This window comes from Bactrocera tryoni, chromosome 2 (assembly GCF_016617805.1).
Source record: "Bactrocera tryoni isolate S06 chromosome 2, CSIRO_BtryS06_freeze2, whole genome shotgun sequence".
Classification (NCBI taxonomy): domain Eukaryota; kingdom Metazoa; phylum Arthropoda; class Insecta; order Diptera; family Tephritidae; genus Bactrocera; species Bactrocera tryoni.
Window position 1 is genome coordinate 41,913,545 of NC_052500.1, and position 15,112 is coordinate 41,928,656.

Below are 15,112 nucleotides of genomic sequence, written 5' to 3' on the forward strand. Positions count from 1 at the left end.
CGAATTTATTTGGCGAAGCGAACGCTTTGGCAAACATACCCCAAATTTGCATTGTGAATGGCGAATAAACGTATTCGCTAAAATATGTCGTTGCCATTCATGAAAAAAGTAGCGCGTTCATCCGAATTTGACATTTGTGTCATTTATACTAAAAAATATTTATTATTATATCAACTGAAATTCGAAAATATGTTTAATAACGCGGATCTGTATTTTGAGGATAATTACGATGTGGAAACGTGAACTAATCTTCTTCGACAGCGCCGTTTTATTAGAGATAATTCTAATCCTACAGAGCTACCTAACACGGTGTATGAAACCAGCTCAATTATAACGAATAATAAGAAGTTTTTGTTCAATATACACGTTATTGCTCATTTTTGGTACGGACCGCCTTTTCTTTTTTAAATCACTTATTAGTAAAAGATTTCTTCTCTTAACTTGTTTAATCCTTTTGTTATTGTAATTCAATAAAATTTTCTCACTCTGAGTTTCCTGGTTATCAATAATTACGTTAATTAAAAATTGCATTTCTCTGGCGTTCGTAAATGCGAAAAAAATTCTTCGCAGCACAATCGCAATGGCAAGGCAGTAGAATCAGCTGATTGTGTAGTAGCAACCACAGCCGGAAAGAATGCAGCAGGGTTGCAAGGACGCATTTATGTATGTGCTGAATAAAATCAAAGACAAATTTCATTGTCAGATGTCGTCTTCCATAACGCCGATGTTAAAATTGTGTGCCGCGCTCAGATTTTTTGCACATGTCAGTTACCAACAAGCTATAGGGAATGAATTTCAGTTGGGACTTGCTCAGCCAACAGTTTCCCTTATTTATTCAAGATCGGGAATACCAAATGCAATAGGCTGCATCGATGGAACCCATATTGCGATTTATGCTCCTACCACAAACAAACACCTCTATCTAAACAGAAAAGGATTTTTTAGCATAAATGCAATGATTGTGAGTTTTTATGAATTTAATACAGTAAAATTGGTATAAAAATTTTATTGTATTTTTATGACAGGCTTGTGATCATGATATGAATATCCGTTTTGTGGATGCTAGATATGCTGGTTCTACACACGATTCGTTAGTATGGAACAATAGTTCTCTAAAGGCATGTTTAGAGGCAGCGCATCAAAACGGAGATCAGAACTCTATTTATTTAGGTATTCGCAATATTTGACTACTGCGCAAGTTTAATCTTGACATATGAATATTGAAAACAATAATATATTTGCAGGTGACTCCGGATACCCACTAACCCCTTATTTATTAACACCTTTCCGTCATGCAGAATCTGGAACTAGGGAGTCAATTTTTAATAAGAAGCACGCGAAAGCCAGAAATGTTGTTGAACGTACGATTGGAGTTTTGAAATGCCGTTTCAGATGTATTCTGAGTGATAGAAAAATGCGCTACGATCCTGCTAAAGTAACATCCGTTATTAATATGCGCTGCGCCTTTCACAACATTTGTAAAAAATTTAGAATCGGTGATCCGGAGGAAGCTGAAATCTTCTTTGATGCCGTTATACCATTGGAACCAATTAATAAAAATGGCAATGCTTCACCAGGAGAGCGCCGCAGAAAACAAATTGCTGATGCTTTGATGTAAATGAAACTATACCGACTTCAGTGAATAATATATTGTATTCTTTTATTTTATTCAATACTATGAAATTCAATATTACACAGATAATAAATATATAAAAATTACAAAAACTACATGCTTTTAAATTAAATTAAAAAAATCACAGATTTAATTCCGCCACTTATAATAATAAAGTAAAAATAAATTCATAACATGTTTTCTTACAAAAATCTCAATTTCAAGTTCGGTTAAAATATGAAATAAAAAAAATTCATCACATTCTTATGAAATAAACTATAAACTAAATTCAATCTATTTACAAGCACCCTATTTACCCTATTTTTTTTGCATTTTTAATATTAAAATTTGTAGTTTTATTTCCATCTTTTCTTTATATCTTTTTTTCTCTAAATTTTCTTCCTTCTTCCTTTCTTCTTTCATTTTCATTAATTTAATTTCTTCCTGTTTCAGTTCATATGTTTTTCTTGCATACCTTGCAATTCCATCTAGTTTTCTTTCCATTTTTGCCATTTTGTTGGAAAGGGTGTCCTGAACTTCGGCTTGCTTTTCCAACGCTTTCATCCGAATGACTTCACGTTCCTCTACTGTCATTCTAGGACGGCTGCTTGAGGATTGCGATACCAAATCCATGGCTCGTTGTGTTACCTCGGTCGTGCGCTCTTCTGGCTGAATTTCACTACTATTTACCGCAGTTTCTACTTCATTAGAGCCATATGCTAAGCCTGTAGGATTTACAGCCGCCTGAAGGTGAAGAAGCTCATCTACACTTTGCTCTAATGGAGATAAACTTTGCTGAGCATAAGGTCCTCCTCCTGTGGCAACAGTTTCGCGTCGGTTTGTTGCTATTTTTTTTTTAGTTTCAGTTTATAATCTAACCAAACCTAAATGCTACACATAAGTAACTTCAACCAAACAAATTAATTAACCCTCTACCGCATACAACGCCATATATGGTTTTGGGATTTGTTGCATTTGGCTTTGCACTACGGTAGTTTTCTTTGGACAATTCTTTGTTCGGTGTTTTCGACAAAATTTTTATCATCAAAATTAGGACTTTTCTCGGAGAAAAAAATATTTTTCGAAGGAAAAACATAGTGTTCACACAATAAAAATACAAACCGATTGGAAGGTAAGTACTATAGGCACGCTTTTGTGCAAAATCGGACAAAGCCATATATGGCCTTTCATGCAGTACATACTATTTTTGGAAAAACTGACGAAGCCATATGTGGCCTTTCATGCAGTACATACTATTTTGCCTTTCATGCATTTTAGTAAAATTTTTTCAGAAATAGATGCAAGATCTTTTTATGGAAATTTAAGATATGTAAATGTAGTCGATAATGGGCTTCAAAGCGACGATGATTATATATCCGAATCAGATGAAGAAGTTGTTGGAGCACAAGTTTCTGGCCAGGAAGATGTATATATATCGGAGACCGATGAAAGCAGTTCCGAAGACGTATATGACGAGCCTAGTAGCTCAAACGCAAAACGCGCTAAAAAATCGAAACCACCAAACTGGAAAGAAAATAGCTTGCTCCCGTATTTAAGTGAAAACTTTCCATTTCAAGGAGACATGGAGCTTCCAAGTTTTATCGATGAATTAGAGACGCCAGCGGAGTTCTTTAAATTTTTCTTTGACGAAGATTTGATAAACTTTATAGTTGAACAATCGAACATACTTGCGCTGCAAAAAGACATAAATAAGCCGGCAAATATTACTAAGAGCGAAATAGCGCAATTTATAGGTGAGTTCAGCGTAAAAACTGTGGAGAAACTTAGTGAAAATTTGTTTTCAGGCATAGTTTTATACATGTCTTTGATGAAATTACCATCGTCGAGGCATTATTGGGATACTACAGTTGGCCAAGAATTTGTACGCACCATCATGACTTGCAATAGATGGGAAAACATTAAACGCTTTTTGCATTTCAACAACAATGAGGATATGAAATCGCCAGGTGAAGATGGATTTTACAAGCTGTTCAAAGTTCGACCACTTCTAATAAAATCCGTGAAAAGGTTCTGCTCATACCAAAAGAGGAGCAACTGGTTGTGGATGAGCAAATAATTCCCACAAAGTGCAGACATCATCTAAAACAATACATTCCGGCCAAACCGCACAAATGGGGTTTCAAGAATTTTGTTTTAAGTAGAGTTTCAGGATTTAGCTACGATTTTGATATATTTGCTGGAGCACAAAGTGATAAACATCCAGAGGGATCACCGAATCTGGGAATCAGCGGAAATGTTGTTACAAGGCTAGCAGTCACTGTACCGAGATATCAAAATTACAAAATTTTTTTTGACAACTGGTTTACCAGCCCCGGCCTCCAAGTGCATCTCATGAAAAGTGGTTTATTGTCTTTGGGTACGGTAAGACTTAATCGAGTCCCTAACTGTAAGATGCCGACGGAAAAGGAATTGAAAAAGTTGGGGAGAGGCAGCATGGTGGAGAAGGTAACTAAAATCGACGGGGTCAAGCTTGGCCTCGTTTCTTGGTTTGACAATAAGGTAGTAAATATTCTTTCAACTTTCGTTGGAAGCCAACCTATATCCACAAAGACACGTTTTAATAAAAAAGAGAAAAGTATATTGAAATTCATTCACCACAGTCTGTCGACGTTTACAATAATTATATGGGCGGCGTAGACTTGCTTGATTCACTACTTGGTCTTTATAGAATTCATTTACGCACTAAGGTTTGGTACAAAAAGATTTTTTTCCACATGATTGATATGTGCCTTGTAAATTCTTGGATCTTGTGGCGTCGTAAGTCAGGGGAATTTATGCCGTTATTTAATTTCAAACTTGCAGTGAGCGAACATCTTTGCAAGGTAGGAAAATCCCGAAAACGAGGGCGTCCAATTGCATCGGTATCAAACTCTTCATCTCCGACAACAAGCAGAGAAGGCACCAAAAAGGGTAAGGGTCAAGACTTTCCTTTGAATTCTATACGTACCGACTGTATTGGATACTTTCCGAAATGGATGAAAAATAGACAACTTTGTCAAAATGACTGCTCATTCCGTTCGTATACTTTTTGTGAGAAATGTAATGTATTCCTGTGCTACAATGACAAACGAAACTGTTTCACACGCTTCCACACTGAGTAAAAGTAATACACTCCAAGCAACTTTGTATGCATAGAGAGCCATATATGGCGTCTTTTATTTTCTGGTAAAATATGCATTTTAAAATATTTTTTTCTACAAATATATGTAAATGGATTCAAAATAAACGTATATTAGTGGAGTTTTATTTTTTTTTTTCATAAAGAAGATGGCCATGCGGTAGAGGGTTAAATTTTTACCTTATTCCACTCGCGCCCGTTTCGCAATGGTGCACCAATGGCATTGAGTTTGGCAACGAACAGGTCCCATTGTTCTGCCCTGCTTTTCTTTGTTGACCCAAAATTCCCCATTCTTCTGGCGACGTCCGGATTATTTTCCATTAACGCAACCAATTTTTGTAATTGCTGCGTTGTTGTACGTTTTGTTCTAGAAGAATCGTTTTGTTAAATATAATTAAATAATTACAATTGCTCAAATAAAGATAAAAATTTACTTACGTCCTTTCCATTTCAAATAGCGAATAAAAAATAATAGGTTGTCAAAAAAGTCTTGCGGTATTTTCGCTAGTTGGCGCTGAAAGCGCGGAGTTCTAGTTTTATTCGTCGCATCGGGTCATGCTATACCTTTTTGGAAAGCTCATTTCACGCGCTAACACGTGATTGTCGTTTCTTTTAAATCGTTCGTGAGTTATAGCGTCGCAAACATCGAGCAAAATAAAGAGAAAATACGGCATATTTTACAGTACTACTACGATAAAGGCAAAAATGCATCTCAAGCCGCCAATAAAATTTGTGCAGTTTATGGACCCGATACAGTTTCCGTTTCCACCGCACAACAATGGTTTCAACGTTTTCGTTCTGGTGTAGAGGTGGTCGAAGATGCGCCACGCTCCGGAAGGCCTGTCGTCGAAAATTGCGATAAAATCGCTGAATTGGTCGAAAAAGACCGGCATAAAAGCAGCCGTAGCATCGGTCAAGAGCAGGGCATGAGTCATCAAAAATTCATTTCAATTTCAATTTCAATAAAAAAAAATTTTCAATAAAAATACCGCAAGACTTTTTGACAACCTAATACATTCGTTAAATTTTGACAGCAATGGCGAAACGAATGCCGTTTTTTCGCCAGCGGCAATACCAGAAATTTATTTTCGCCACTCGTTCGCCATTTTCTGGCGAATTCGTTACAGACGCAACTTACAATTCGCCACGGCGAAACTCGCCAAAATTTTCATTCGCTTCGCAATTGACAATACCCGTCTTAGATAGAAATTATAAAATCTATTCAAAACTTAACTTCCTCAACAATTTAAAGGCGAAATATGTCTTTATATAAAATGACAGCTGGCACAGGGTGCAAGGGTTTTGCAAGAGCTAGAGAATCCCCCTAATGTATTTATTAATAATTGACAAAAGTGCTTTATTAATACTTCATTAAGCAAATAACTGCTTATTGTTAATATTACGGCATAAGGAGATTAACATTCAGTTTTGAATTTGTAGTCCCTAAAAATTTCTCTTCGTCTCCTCTTATAGAAAATGGTATTGGTAAATCGTTCAGCTTTCGATCGCGTACCATTGCACTACGTTCCCACCTGGAGCCTTTGCAGTTAGAACAACTAAATTTAGGAAGCTTAAAAAGCGTAATTGTACGATTTCCACAGTCTTTGCATTGAAAAAATCGTTTTACGGCGTCTATTATTTTAAAAGAGTGCTTCTCATTTTTACAACGGTCAGCGGCAGAAAACGCAGTATATTTACAATCCTTGCATATGACAGCTTTGCAAGATATTGCAAATGTTTTTAGCATTTTTTCCTCGGGTCGGCTTTAGTATACCGTCCCAGGATTTCGGGAATAAAATGAGTATGGTCGGATAGAGGAGACTCTTCAGATCACGAATATATATGGTATAGCCGCAGGAAACTTATAGTTTTCGAGATACTCGCGTTTAAAGTTGAAAATTTGCAATATTTTAATTACATATTTTCGATATATAAAATTAATTTTGCACTTATATTTTTCACTTTTATATCCCCTAAATTTAATATTTCTTTTTTTTTCTTCTTTATTTGTTTATGCATTGAACTTTGCCATTTTTTGCAAAGTAAAACAATATACATACATATTTTGCAACTTTGTAAAGTCTTTCTTGACATAATAGGGGGATTCTCTTGCTTTTGGAAGATTGCACGATGACACAAAATGCAAAAATCCTATACCGAAATATGCAAGTCTATGAAGAGCAATTTATTTGAAATTACCATTACTAATTGGCGCACCATCTGCATTCATTCTTAAAACAAAAAAAACTTATATACATTTTTAAAATTTAGATAGAAATTATAAAATCTATTCAAAACTTAACTTCCTCAACAATTTAACGGCGAAATATGTCTTTATATAAAATGACAGCTGGCACAGGGTGCAAGAGTTTTGCAAGTGCTAGAGAATCCCCCTAATGTATTTATTAATAATTGACAAAAGTGCTTTATTAATACTTCATTAAGCAAATAACTGCTTATTGTTAATATTACGGCATAAGGAGATTAACATTCAGTTTTGAATTTGTAGTCCCTAAAAATTTCTCTTCGTCTCCTCTTATAGAAAATGGTATTGGTAAATCGTTCAGCTTTCGATCGCGTACCATTGCACTACGTTCCCACCTGGAGCCTTTGCAGTTAGAACAACTAAATTTAGGAAGCTTAAAAAGCGTAATTGTACGATTTCCACAGTCTTTGCATTGAAAAAATCGTTTTACGGCGTCTATTATTTTTACAACGGTCAGCGGCAGAAAACGTAATATATTTACAATCCTTGCATATGACAGCTTTGCAAGATATTGCAAATATCCTTTTTATCCTTGAAATCCTGGGACGGTATACTAAATTCTTCCCTTTTCTTCCATTGCTTCTTTCTTTTCTAACCTAATAAAATATTTGTCTTCTTCTTGCTTTTGTCGTACTTTTACCAATTCTCTATGGTTTGATCCAGTTTCAAATATATCTGATATATGCATATCATGGTTTTCTTCAATCTTCCGGCGTTTAGAATTTTCCGATCCATTAAGTACGTCTAATACACGTTTCTTTCCTCCAACTGTTCCACGAATTGAATTAGGATTAACTTTTTCAATGGGACACCTTTTTAATACTTCAAAATCTTTATCCTTGGTTTTTTGATGTGTGTCTGTAACTATTTATTTTAATTAATTTAAATTCTATTCTGCTTTGATTTTGTGAAAAAATATTAGCGAAGTTCGGTGTCATATAGAGTGATTTAACGCGTTCCAAGTCTGTTTTCGCTGGTTTTCATCTGCTACTACTTTGGTAGCAATTCCATAATTTTTATATTTTTGAGTTACAGATGAAATATTAGATTTTAGGGTACATTCATTCGTCGTTTTATTTTCTGTTATTTTAGTGTTGCTTAATGAATCCAATATTAGTCTATCTTTATATAATAGTTTTTTGTTACTAATCTGCCCAGATGTGATACTACAAGCTAGTAAAAATTGTTTGACAATAATAGTATTGGATAAATTTTAGAATAGTATCCCCTAATTTCGGGGTTAAAATGGGTATATACGGATAGAGGAGGTCCTCCAGATCAAGAAAATATATATATAAAGTTCAAAAATTTAACTATTTAAAACGCGTGTTTCTCCGACTCATAATGGATTTTACACTTACATATATCTTTAACTGCTATATCCACTCATACTTCACTAATTCGTTTCTATCGATTTATTTTACACACACTTTACACACATTTTTCTTTCAAATTGCTTAAATTAAACTGTAGATATTTAAACAAATTCACATTTTACACTTATTGCAGATTTTTAAGAAAGAAATCTTTAATTTAAAAATTACTTTTTACACCCGTAGTAGACATCATTTATGTGCTAACAATTATAAGGGAATGGGGCGCTGTTGATAATAAGCAAATATGAGCAATGCGTTGAAATTCTTTTTTTCGCTTAAATTCCTATTCTATATTTAGCAATCTTCTTTTTCTTTATAATGGCTTACGCGGTTATGCCCCAATTTATAACAGCGCGCCAATTGGGAGATTCCAAGCGAAGCCCAGTCCTTCCTTCACCTGATCTCCCCAACGGAGTGGTGATTTTTCTCTTCCTCTGCTTCCCAAAGCGCAAAGGACCAAAAATATTTCGCAGAACCTCGTAAACTCTTAACGTCGACTCATCAGATGTTGTCATCGTCCATGCCTCTGCACCACATAGCAAGACGGGACTTAGGAGCGACTTATAGAGTTACGTCTTTGTTTTTCGAGATAGGACTTAAGTTCTTAATTGCCTACTCACGAAGTAGCACCTATCTGCGTTGGATATCGAGGTTGACATTGCAGGGTATTGGCGCGACCAGGGTTATTTTTTTCTTGCTACCTCCAGCTCAGAAAGAAGTACTTCATATCCTTCATTATAGCTTAAAAAATGATGAGTAGAATTTTTATTATAGTTAATTAAGGGAAAAGAATCACGCGACAGTACAAACGAAGAAAACTCTGCCGCTGAAAATTTTTTCATATTTGGTATTTAAGATGGCTCAACGATGTTAGATAATTATAAATACTCTAACATTATTAGCCATGAGTGTGCTAAGTGATTTTTAAATTAATATATTTCGATAAAAAAAAGCAAAAGTGAGACGTGAACTCATTTCAATGTTAAAAGTGTATATTTCAATATACGAAGTGAAAAATGTGCAAAAATTTTGTTAATTATTATGGAATACTATGCGTTTTTAATACAAAGTTTTGGGGTCGGCTTTAGTATACCGTCCCAGGAATTCGGGAAAAAAATTGGTATGGTCGGATAGAGGAGAATCTCCTGATCACGAATATATATGGTTATAGCCGCAGGAAGATTATAGTTTTCGAGATATTCGCGTTTAAAATTTAAAATTTGCAATATTTTAATAACCATTTTTCTATATTTAAAATTAATTTTGCACTTATATTTTTCAATTTTATATACACTAACACATCACTAATTCGCTTGTACACATTTATTTTATATCACATATTCAAAAATAGCTTTTATTATACATTTAAATTATTGTTGAATTATGACTATTTAATGATAACAAATTAATTTCAAACTGTCAAATGATAAGTGTTACCTTATCGACATCATTTGTAAAAATAAATTTGTCAATTAGTGTTAAGGGGGGAGCCTGCGTTAGGAGGCTCAAAAAATCGATTTTTTTTTTATTGCTTAAATCTGTTCCTAATATATCTAAGAATATGTCTGTCAATTTTGGAAAGACAATTCGGATTATTTTCGAAGATCCAGCACTAAAAGCAGTCGGGCGCCGAGCAGGTATACGAGCGTTCGGGCAGCTGCAGCCGCTCTATAGAGTTCGTGCTCCTCCCTTTATTCGAAATACCCCAAATGTATACCTGGGGACGCATTATAACAGACTCCATCAACTTCAACAAAATGAGTATTTTGAGGAAGAGGAAGGTCTACTTTATGGTCCAGGAATAGCTGATTAGCGTATTATTGCTGTAAGTAATCAAAAAGTACTATTTTTTCCGACCGTAAAGTTTAAAGCGCGTTTTCTCGAGTTTTCATTTTTGGGATTTGGGATTGGCGGGCAAAATTACAAAAAAGTATTCAACCAATCGTATAAAACCAAAGCTTATTAGATTCAGTATCTTATTACCTCCTCTGTGAACCTAAAAAGTTCTTGAAAACAAACTTCTAAACTATTTTTTTAGTAAATTGAAGTTAGGTTTTTTGGTGAAAAATGCAACTTTTTTTTTCAAATCTAAAAAAAACTTTGATTTTCGCGTTTTTTTCGGGTTTTTTTAGGTTCACATAGAAGAAGGACTAATGAAATTAATTATCCATTTAATTTTTTTGTTTCAGACAAAAATTGCGACCTACATTTTGCCCGCCAATTGGACACTTCAATTGCGCGGTGGTGCACAAAAGTAGATGAAAGTGGGCTGTATTTCGATTTTTTAAATTTTAAAAAATGTTTTTTGTAAGTTTAAACATGTAATAAAATGATGTAAAAATTTGCTTGTTTTTTTCTATCCTAAAAAAAAATCAGGAAAAACTGCCTTTTTTAGGCCTCCTAAAGCAGGCTCCCCCCTTAACGTACTAAAATATTTTACAAACTAAAACAAAAAAAATAAAAAGAAATATTATACCGTAAATAAAGGAAACATAATCGTTGATAAACAATAAAAAATTTAAGCGGCCTGAAGGCCGCCAATGTAAAAATGAGTTCTAGATGAGTAAAAAAATGTATACACCCGGTGTTGGACCGACAAGGGCCCACGCAGAAAGGAGTTCTACGCGCAAAAAATTTGGTACACCCCGGTGTTGGACCGACCAGGGTTATTTTTTCTGAAGCGCGGCCGAAGCCGCCCACGCGAAAAGGAGTTCTTTTTTTTTGAAAAGGAGTTCTACGCGAAAAAAATGTAAAACACCCCAGTGTTGGGCTGACTAGGTTTATTTTTTTATAGGTTGTTGATTCTCGTAGTTGGGGTATAATCTGTTCACTTTATTACAAATGATGTCGATAAGGTAACACTTATCATTCAGTTTGAAATTAATTTGTTATTAAATAGTCATAATTCAACAATAATTTAAATGTATAATAAAAGCTATTTTTGCAATATATGATATGAAATAAATGTGTACAAATTAGTGATGTGTTAGTGTATATAAAAGTGAAAAATATAAGTGCAAAATTAATTTTAAATATAGAAAAAATGTTATTAAAATATTGCAAATTTTAAAGTTTAAACGCGAATATCTCTTAAACTATAAGCTTCCTGCAGCTATAACCATATATATCCTTGATCAGGATAATCTCCTCCATCCGACCATATCCTTTTTATCCTTGAAATCCTGGGACGGTATACTAAATTCTTCCCGAAGCTCCTCTATCAGCGCATACCCCACTTATATTGAAAGCCTATATATTATTAAATACTATTGACCTTATTTCTTACCAGTCTGAATTTTTTGATCAAACTTAGTTTTTTTTGCAGCAAAAGGTCCAAGAGCTTTTGTAAACTCCTTTTTAATATGAAAAACACAAACATCACTGTCTTGCAAATTAATAAAATTGGTACATTGTTGTCCATTCATTTTTTTTGCTTTGCATATACCAAAATCCTTAGATTTACCCAAAATTAACACATTATTTGCAGTTTCAATTGAAAGATTAGCAATGTCTTGCGTGTAGGATTTTTTTTCGATAAAAGTTGGGTTAAGAATAGCCACACAGGTACCTGGAGATGTCTTCCACAATTCATTGTGAGCATTTTGAAACAGTAATACTGAAATAGTTTTCATATTTCCTTGAAGATCCGATAACCTCCAAATTGTAAAACGGCTTAAATTTTTTGAACTACATTTAACTTCCTTAGATATTAACACCGCAGCGATAACCCAGTCAGATGCCGTTTTTAGGTCCATTTGTCTTGATAATTCGTTGAATGTAACTAATTTTCGACCCGCCATTCGTTCTAATAACAATGCACTTGATATTTTTGGACCCAGTATTCTTAAACCAAAAATGGGGTCAAAATATACATATGTATGTTCATTGGATTTCAATGAGGCCTCCATATATTTGCATCTGTTAGTTATTTTTTTATCTTTCAGAGTTTCTTTGCCATTTAAATTTTTAGTTATACTTTTTAACTCTTTTTTCGTATCTATATCCTTGCCAAAACCATCATTAGCTGTGGAAAACGGTTCATTTACATGGCCACTATACTCATTGAATTTTAAGAGCAAGAAATTCTCCACATTGTCGTCATCAATTTTTCTTAAGCTATTTCCACTAAACTGGGGTGCAACACTTTTTAATTCCGTATCAACTTCTGCTAAAAGAGCATCTAAAGTCAAAAGCTCATCATTTTTCACTAATAATTCATTATCAACACCGCTCGCCATGCTAACAAAAAATTAAATCCAAATCTGTTTAGTACTATTTTAGTCAACTATAACCAGACATATGCACCATATAGAATATGGTGATATCCATCGCTGTGTTTGAATGTAATACATTGCTTAATTTCGATACATCAAATGGTGATTGATATTTCAGATCATCGATTTTTTTTTATTGGATTTTATTGCTTATGCTCAGCAATAGTGGGAGTGTAATTGTCGTGCCAAATACATATTGCTAGCAATAGATCTTAATTTTTATGGTTTGACAGATCAGTTTTCATTTCTACAAATAATTTGGAGATACAACATGCAGAGAACGTACATTTATAGAGAAGGTTCAACTACGGACAAGCGTGTGAACTGTCAAGAGCCATGAATTTTCTATTAGTGGATTTCACCACTTTTGGCTCGGCAGGAGAAATTTTAACAGAAATGAGTGAACAGAGCTGAGCATTGAATGAAAATTATGCTCAGGAATATACATTGCTTTTACAGACGCATGTTGGCCTTTTGGCTTATATTTTTATACGTTTACATGCTATCATAACAATTGATATGAATATAATTTTGCGAATTTTTGTGAATTCATGCAAAATTGATAACATTATCATTAAATTATGTTATTTTCATGGTAATATTTGTAGTTAATGTCCAAATAAAAGCTACTTTTTAAATATTTCTTATCTTTGATAATATTATATGATTTGGTATGCATGTATATAGGCTATATATATGAAATATTATCGTAATATCCTAAAAACATAATAGGGGTATTCTCTTGCTCTTGCAAGATTGCAGATTGCAAAAATACTATACCGAAATATACAAGAGCACGAGAGCACCCATTGCAGAATCTAGTGATATATGAATGGCTAATTCGGTCAATTTGTTGTGAATGACTATTAAGCATGGCTATTGTGAATTGGCGCACCTTCTGCATACATTTTTAAGAAAAAAAACTGTAACAAATCCTTAAAATTTAAATAGAAATAATAAAATCCATTTAAAACTTATCTTCCTCAACAATTTAACGACGTAATATGTCTTTATGTAAAATGGCAACCACAACAGGGTTGCAATTATATTTTTGCGTGACATTGCACGCAAATATACATAGGTTTTGGTCAGACATATTTCACAGCCCTTGCAAATATTTTTCTGCGTGTGTTTGTTGTTGTGCCGTTGTAAATCTGCAATTCTTGCACCGTGCACCGGGTCTTGCAAGAGCAAGAGAATACCCCTAATATATTACAATAATAATATATGTAAATTACACCTCTTATCATTTAAAACTTTCACTCGCATCTATCCTGCAGATACATATGTATGCAAGTACAAATCAATTTCAAATCAAGATATTATCATTTATCAGTAATATAAAAAGCGCGCGCTTCTCTATATTTACGTACACGCATATGTATGTACATATGTATGTGCGTATGACATTCTCTCACAAATAATATATGCGTACGCATGAAAATCAAAAAATACAAACATTCTTCTGGAAAAATAGCAATAGTCTCAAAAATCAACATACATACTTACAATATGAGTACACATGTAAATATGTGCGTATGACATTCTCACACAAACAATGCATACACAACATACATTCTTACATGCGTTCACATGTGAATACGTCACCCGCAAAAATTACAAATATTGTTCTACAAAAACAACAATTATGGCAGCCGAATTGCCGACGTCAAAATTTATAGTAAATTTCCCAACAACAAAATTTTCATTCATGAACGCAAACGTATATTCGATTCATTCATAAAAGCAGACGCCACCGTCTCTCCCCGAGCATGCCTTGCCTAGATAGATAGATAAATGTTATGAGGTAATGCACCGCGACCTAGGGTCTATTGTGCCCTCTACGATATCACATGTCTTCCCAGAGTCCCAGCAGCCTGAATATCTCTAGGAGTTTGCCGGGCGCTACTGAGGTGATGTGATCCTTGCTGATATAGATGGAATCCAGGGCCTTAAGCCTATTTCCACAGATTGCTGTGCAATCCAGGATTAGGTGTGCTGGTGTTTCCTGTTCCAGGTCGCAGAACCGGCAGTTAGCACAGGAGACTATGCCCATGTTGAACAGGTGCTTCCTGAGCCTGCAGTGCCCTGTGTAAATTGCGACTAGGAGACGGAATTTATCACGGGGGAGGTGAATAAGTTCCTTGAACCTGGAGAGACTGTACCCCTCTAGTAGCAGTTTGGCGTGGCGCATGCCTGATGATTGTTGCCAATACCTTTCTCTCTCCGTTCTTTCCTCCGTGCGGAGCAGCTCCTTAAAAGTGTGGGTTCCTACCGCTATGTATGGTTCTGGTCCCATCACCTTGGACGCTGCCGCAGCGCGGGCCAGTTCGTCGGCCTTCTCGTTTCCTTCTATTCCTTAGTGCCCTGGCACCCAAATTAGGTGCACCCGGTTGCACAAGGGCAGGCGATTTAGCCTTTCTATGCATTCCTGAACTAAAAGCG

General features: G+C 34.8%; 2 protein-coding genes across 4 annotated transcripts; both read right to left on the reverse strand.

Moving 5' to 3' along the window:
- Nucleotides 1-4,751: 4,751 nt before the first annotated feature.
- On the reverse strand, nt 4,752-5,203 carry LOC120769584. The gene is made up of 2 exons (XM_040096643.1): nt 5,190-5,203; nt 4,752-5,118 (listed from the first exon to the last, which is right to left on the reverse strand). Exons 1-2 carry the CDS (start codon nt 5,198-5,200, stop codon nt 4,920-4,922), a joined length of 210 nt encoding a protein of 69 aa, XP_039952577.1. The 5' UTR covers nt 5,201-5,203; the 3' UTR covers nt 4,752-4,919.
- A 2,712-nt stretch (nt 5,204-7,915) lies between these two features.
- On the reverse strand, nt 7,916-12,744 carry LOC120768060 (protein MCM10 homolog). Of its 3 annotated transcripts, none has more exons than XM_040094580.1 (2): nt 11,680-12,744; nt 7,916-8,139 (listed from the first exon to the last, which is right to left on the reverse strand). In XM_040094580.1, exons 1-2 carry the CDS (start codon nt 12,629-12,631, stop codon nt 7,952-7,954), a joined length of 1,140 nt encoding a protein of 379 aa, XP_039950514.1. In that variant the 5' UTR covers nt 12,632-12,744; the 3' UTR covers nt 7,916-7,951. The 3 variants fall into 3 exon arrangements, with proteins under 3 accessions (XP_039950514.1, XP_039950513.1, XP_039950515.1); XM_040094579.1 differs by having other exon boundaries at nt 7,916-8,190; nt 11,680-12,743; XM_040094581.1 differs by having other exon boundaries at nt 8,048-8,135.
- Between the last annotated feature and the right edge of the window lie 2,368 nt (nt 12,745-15,112).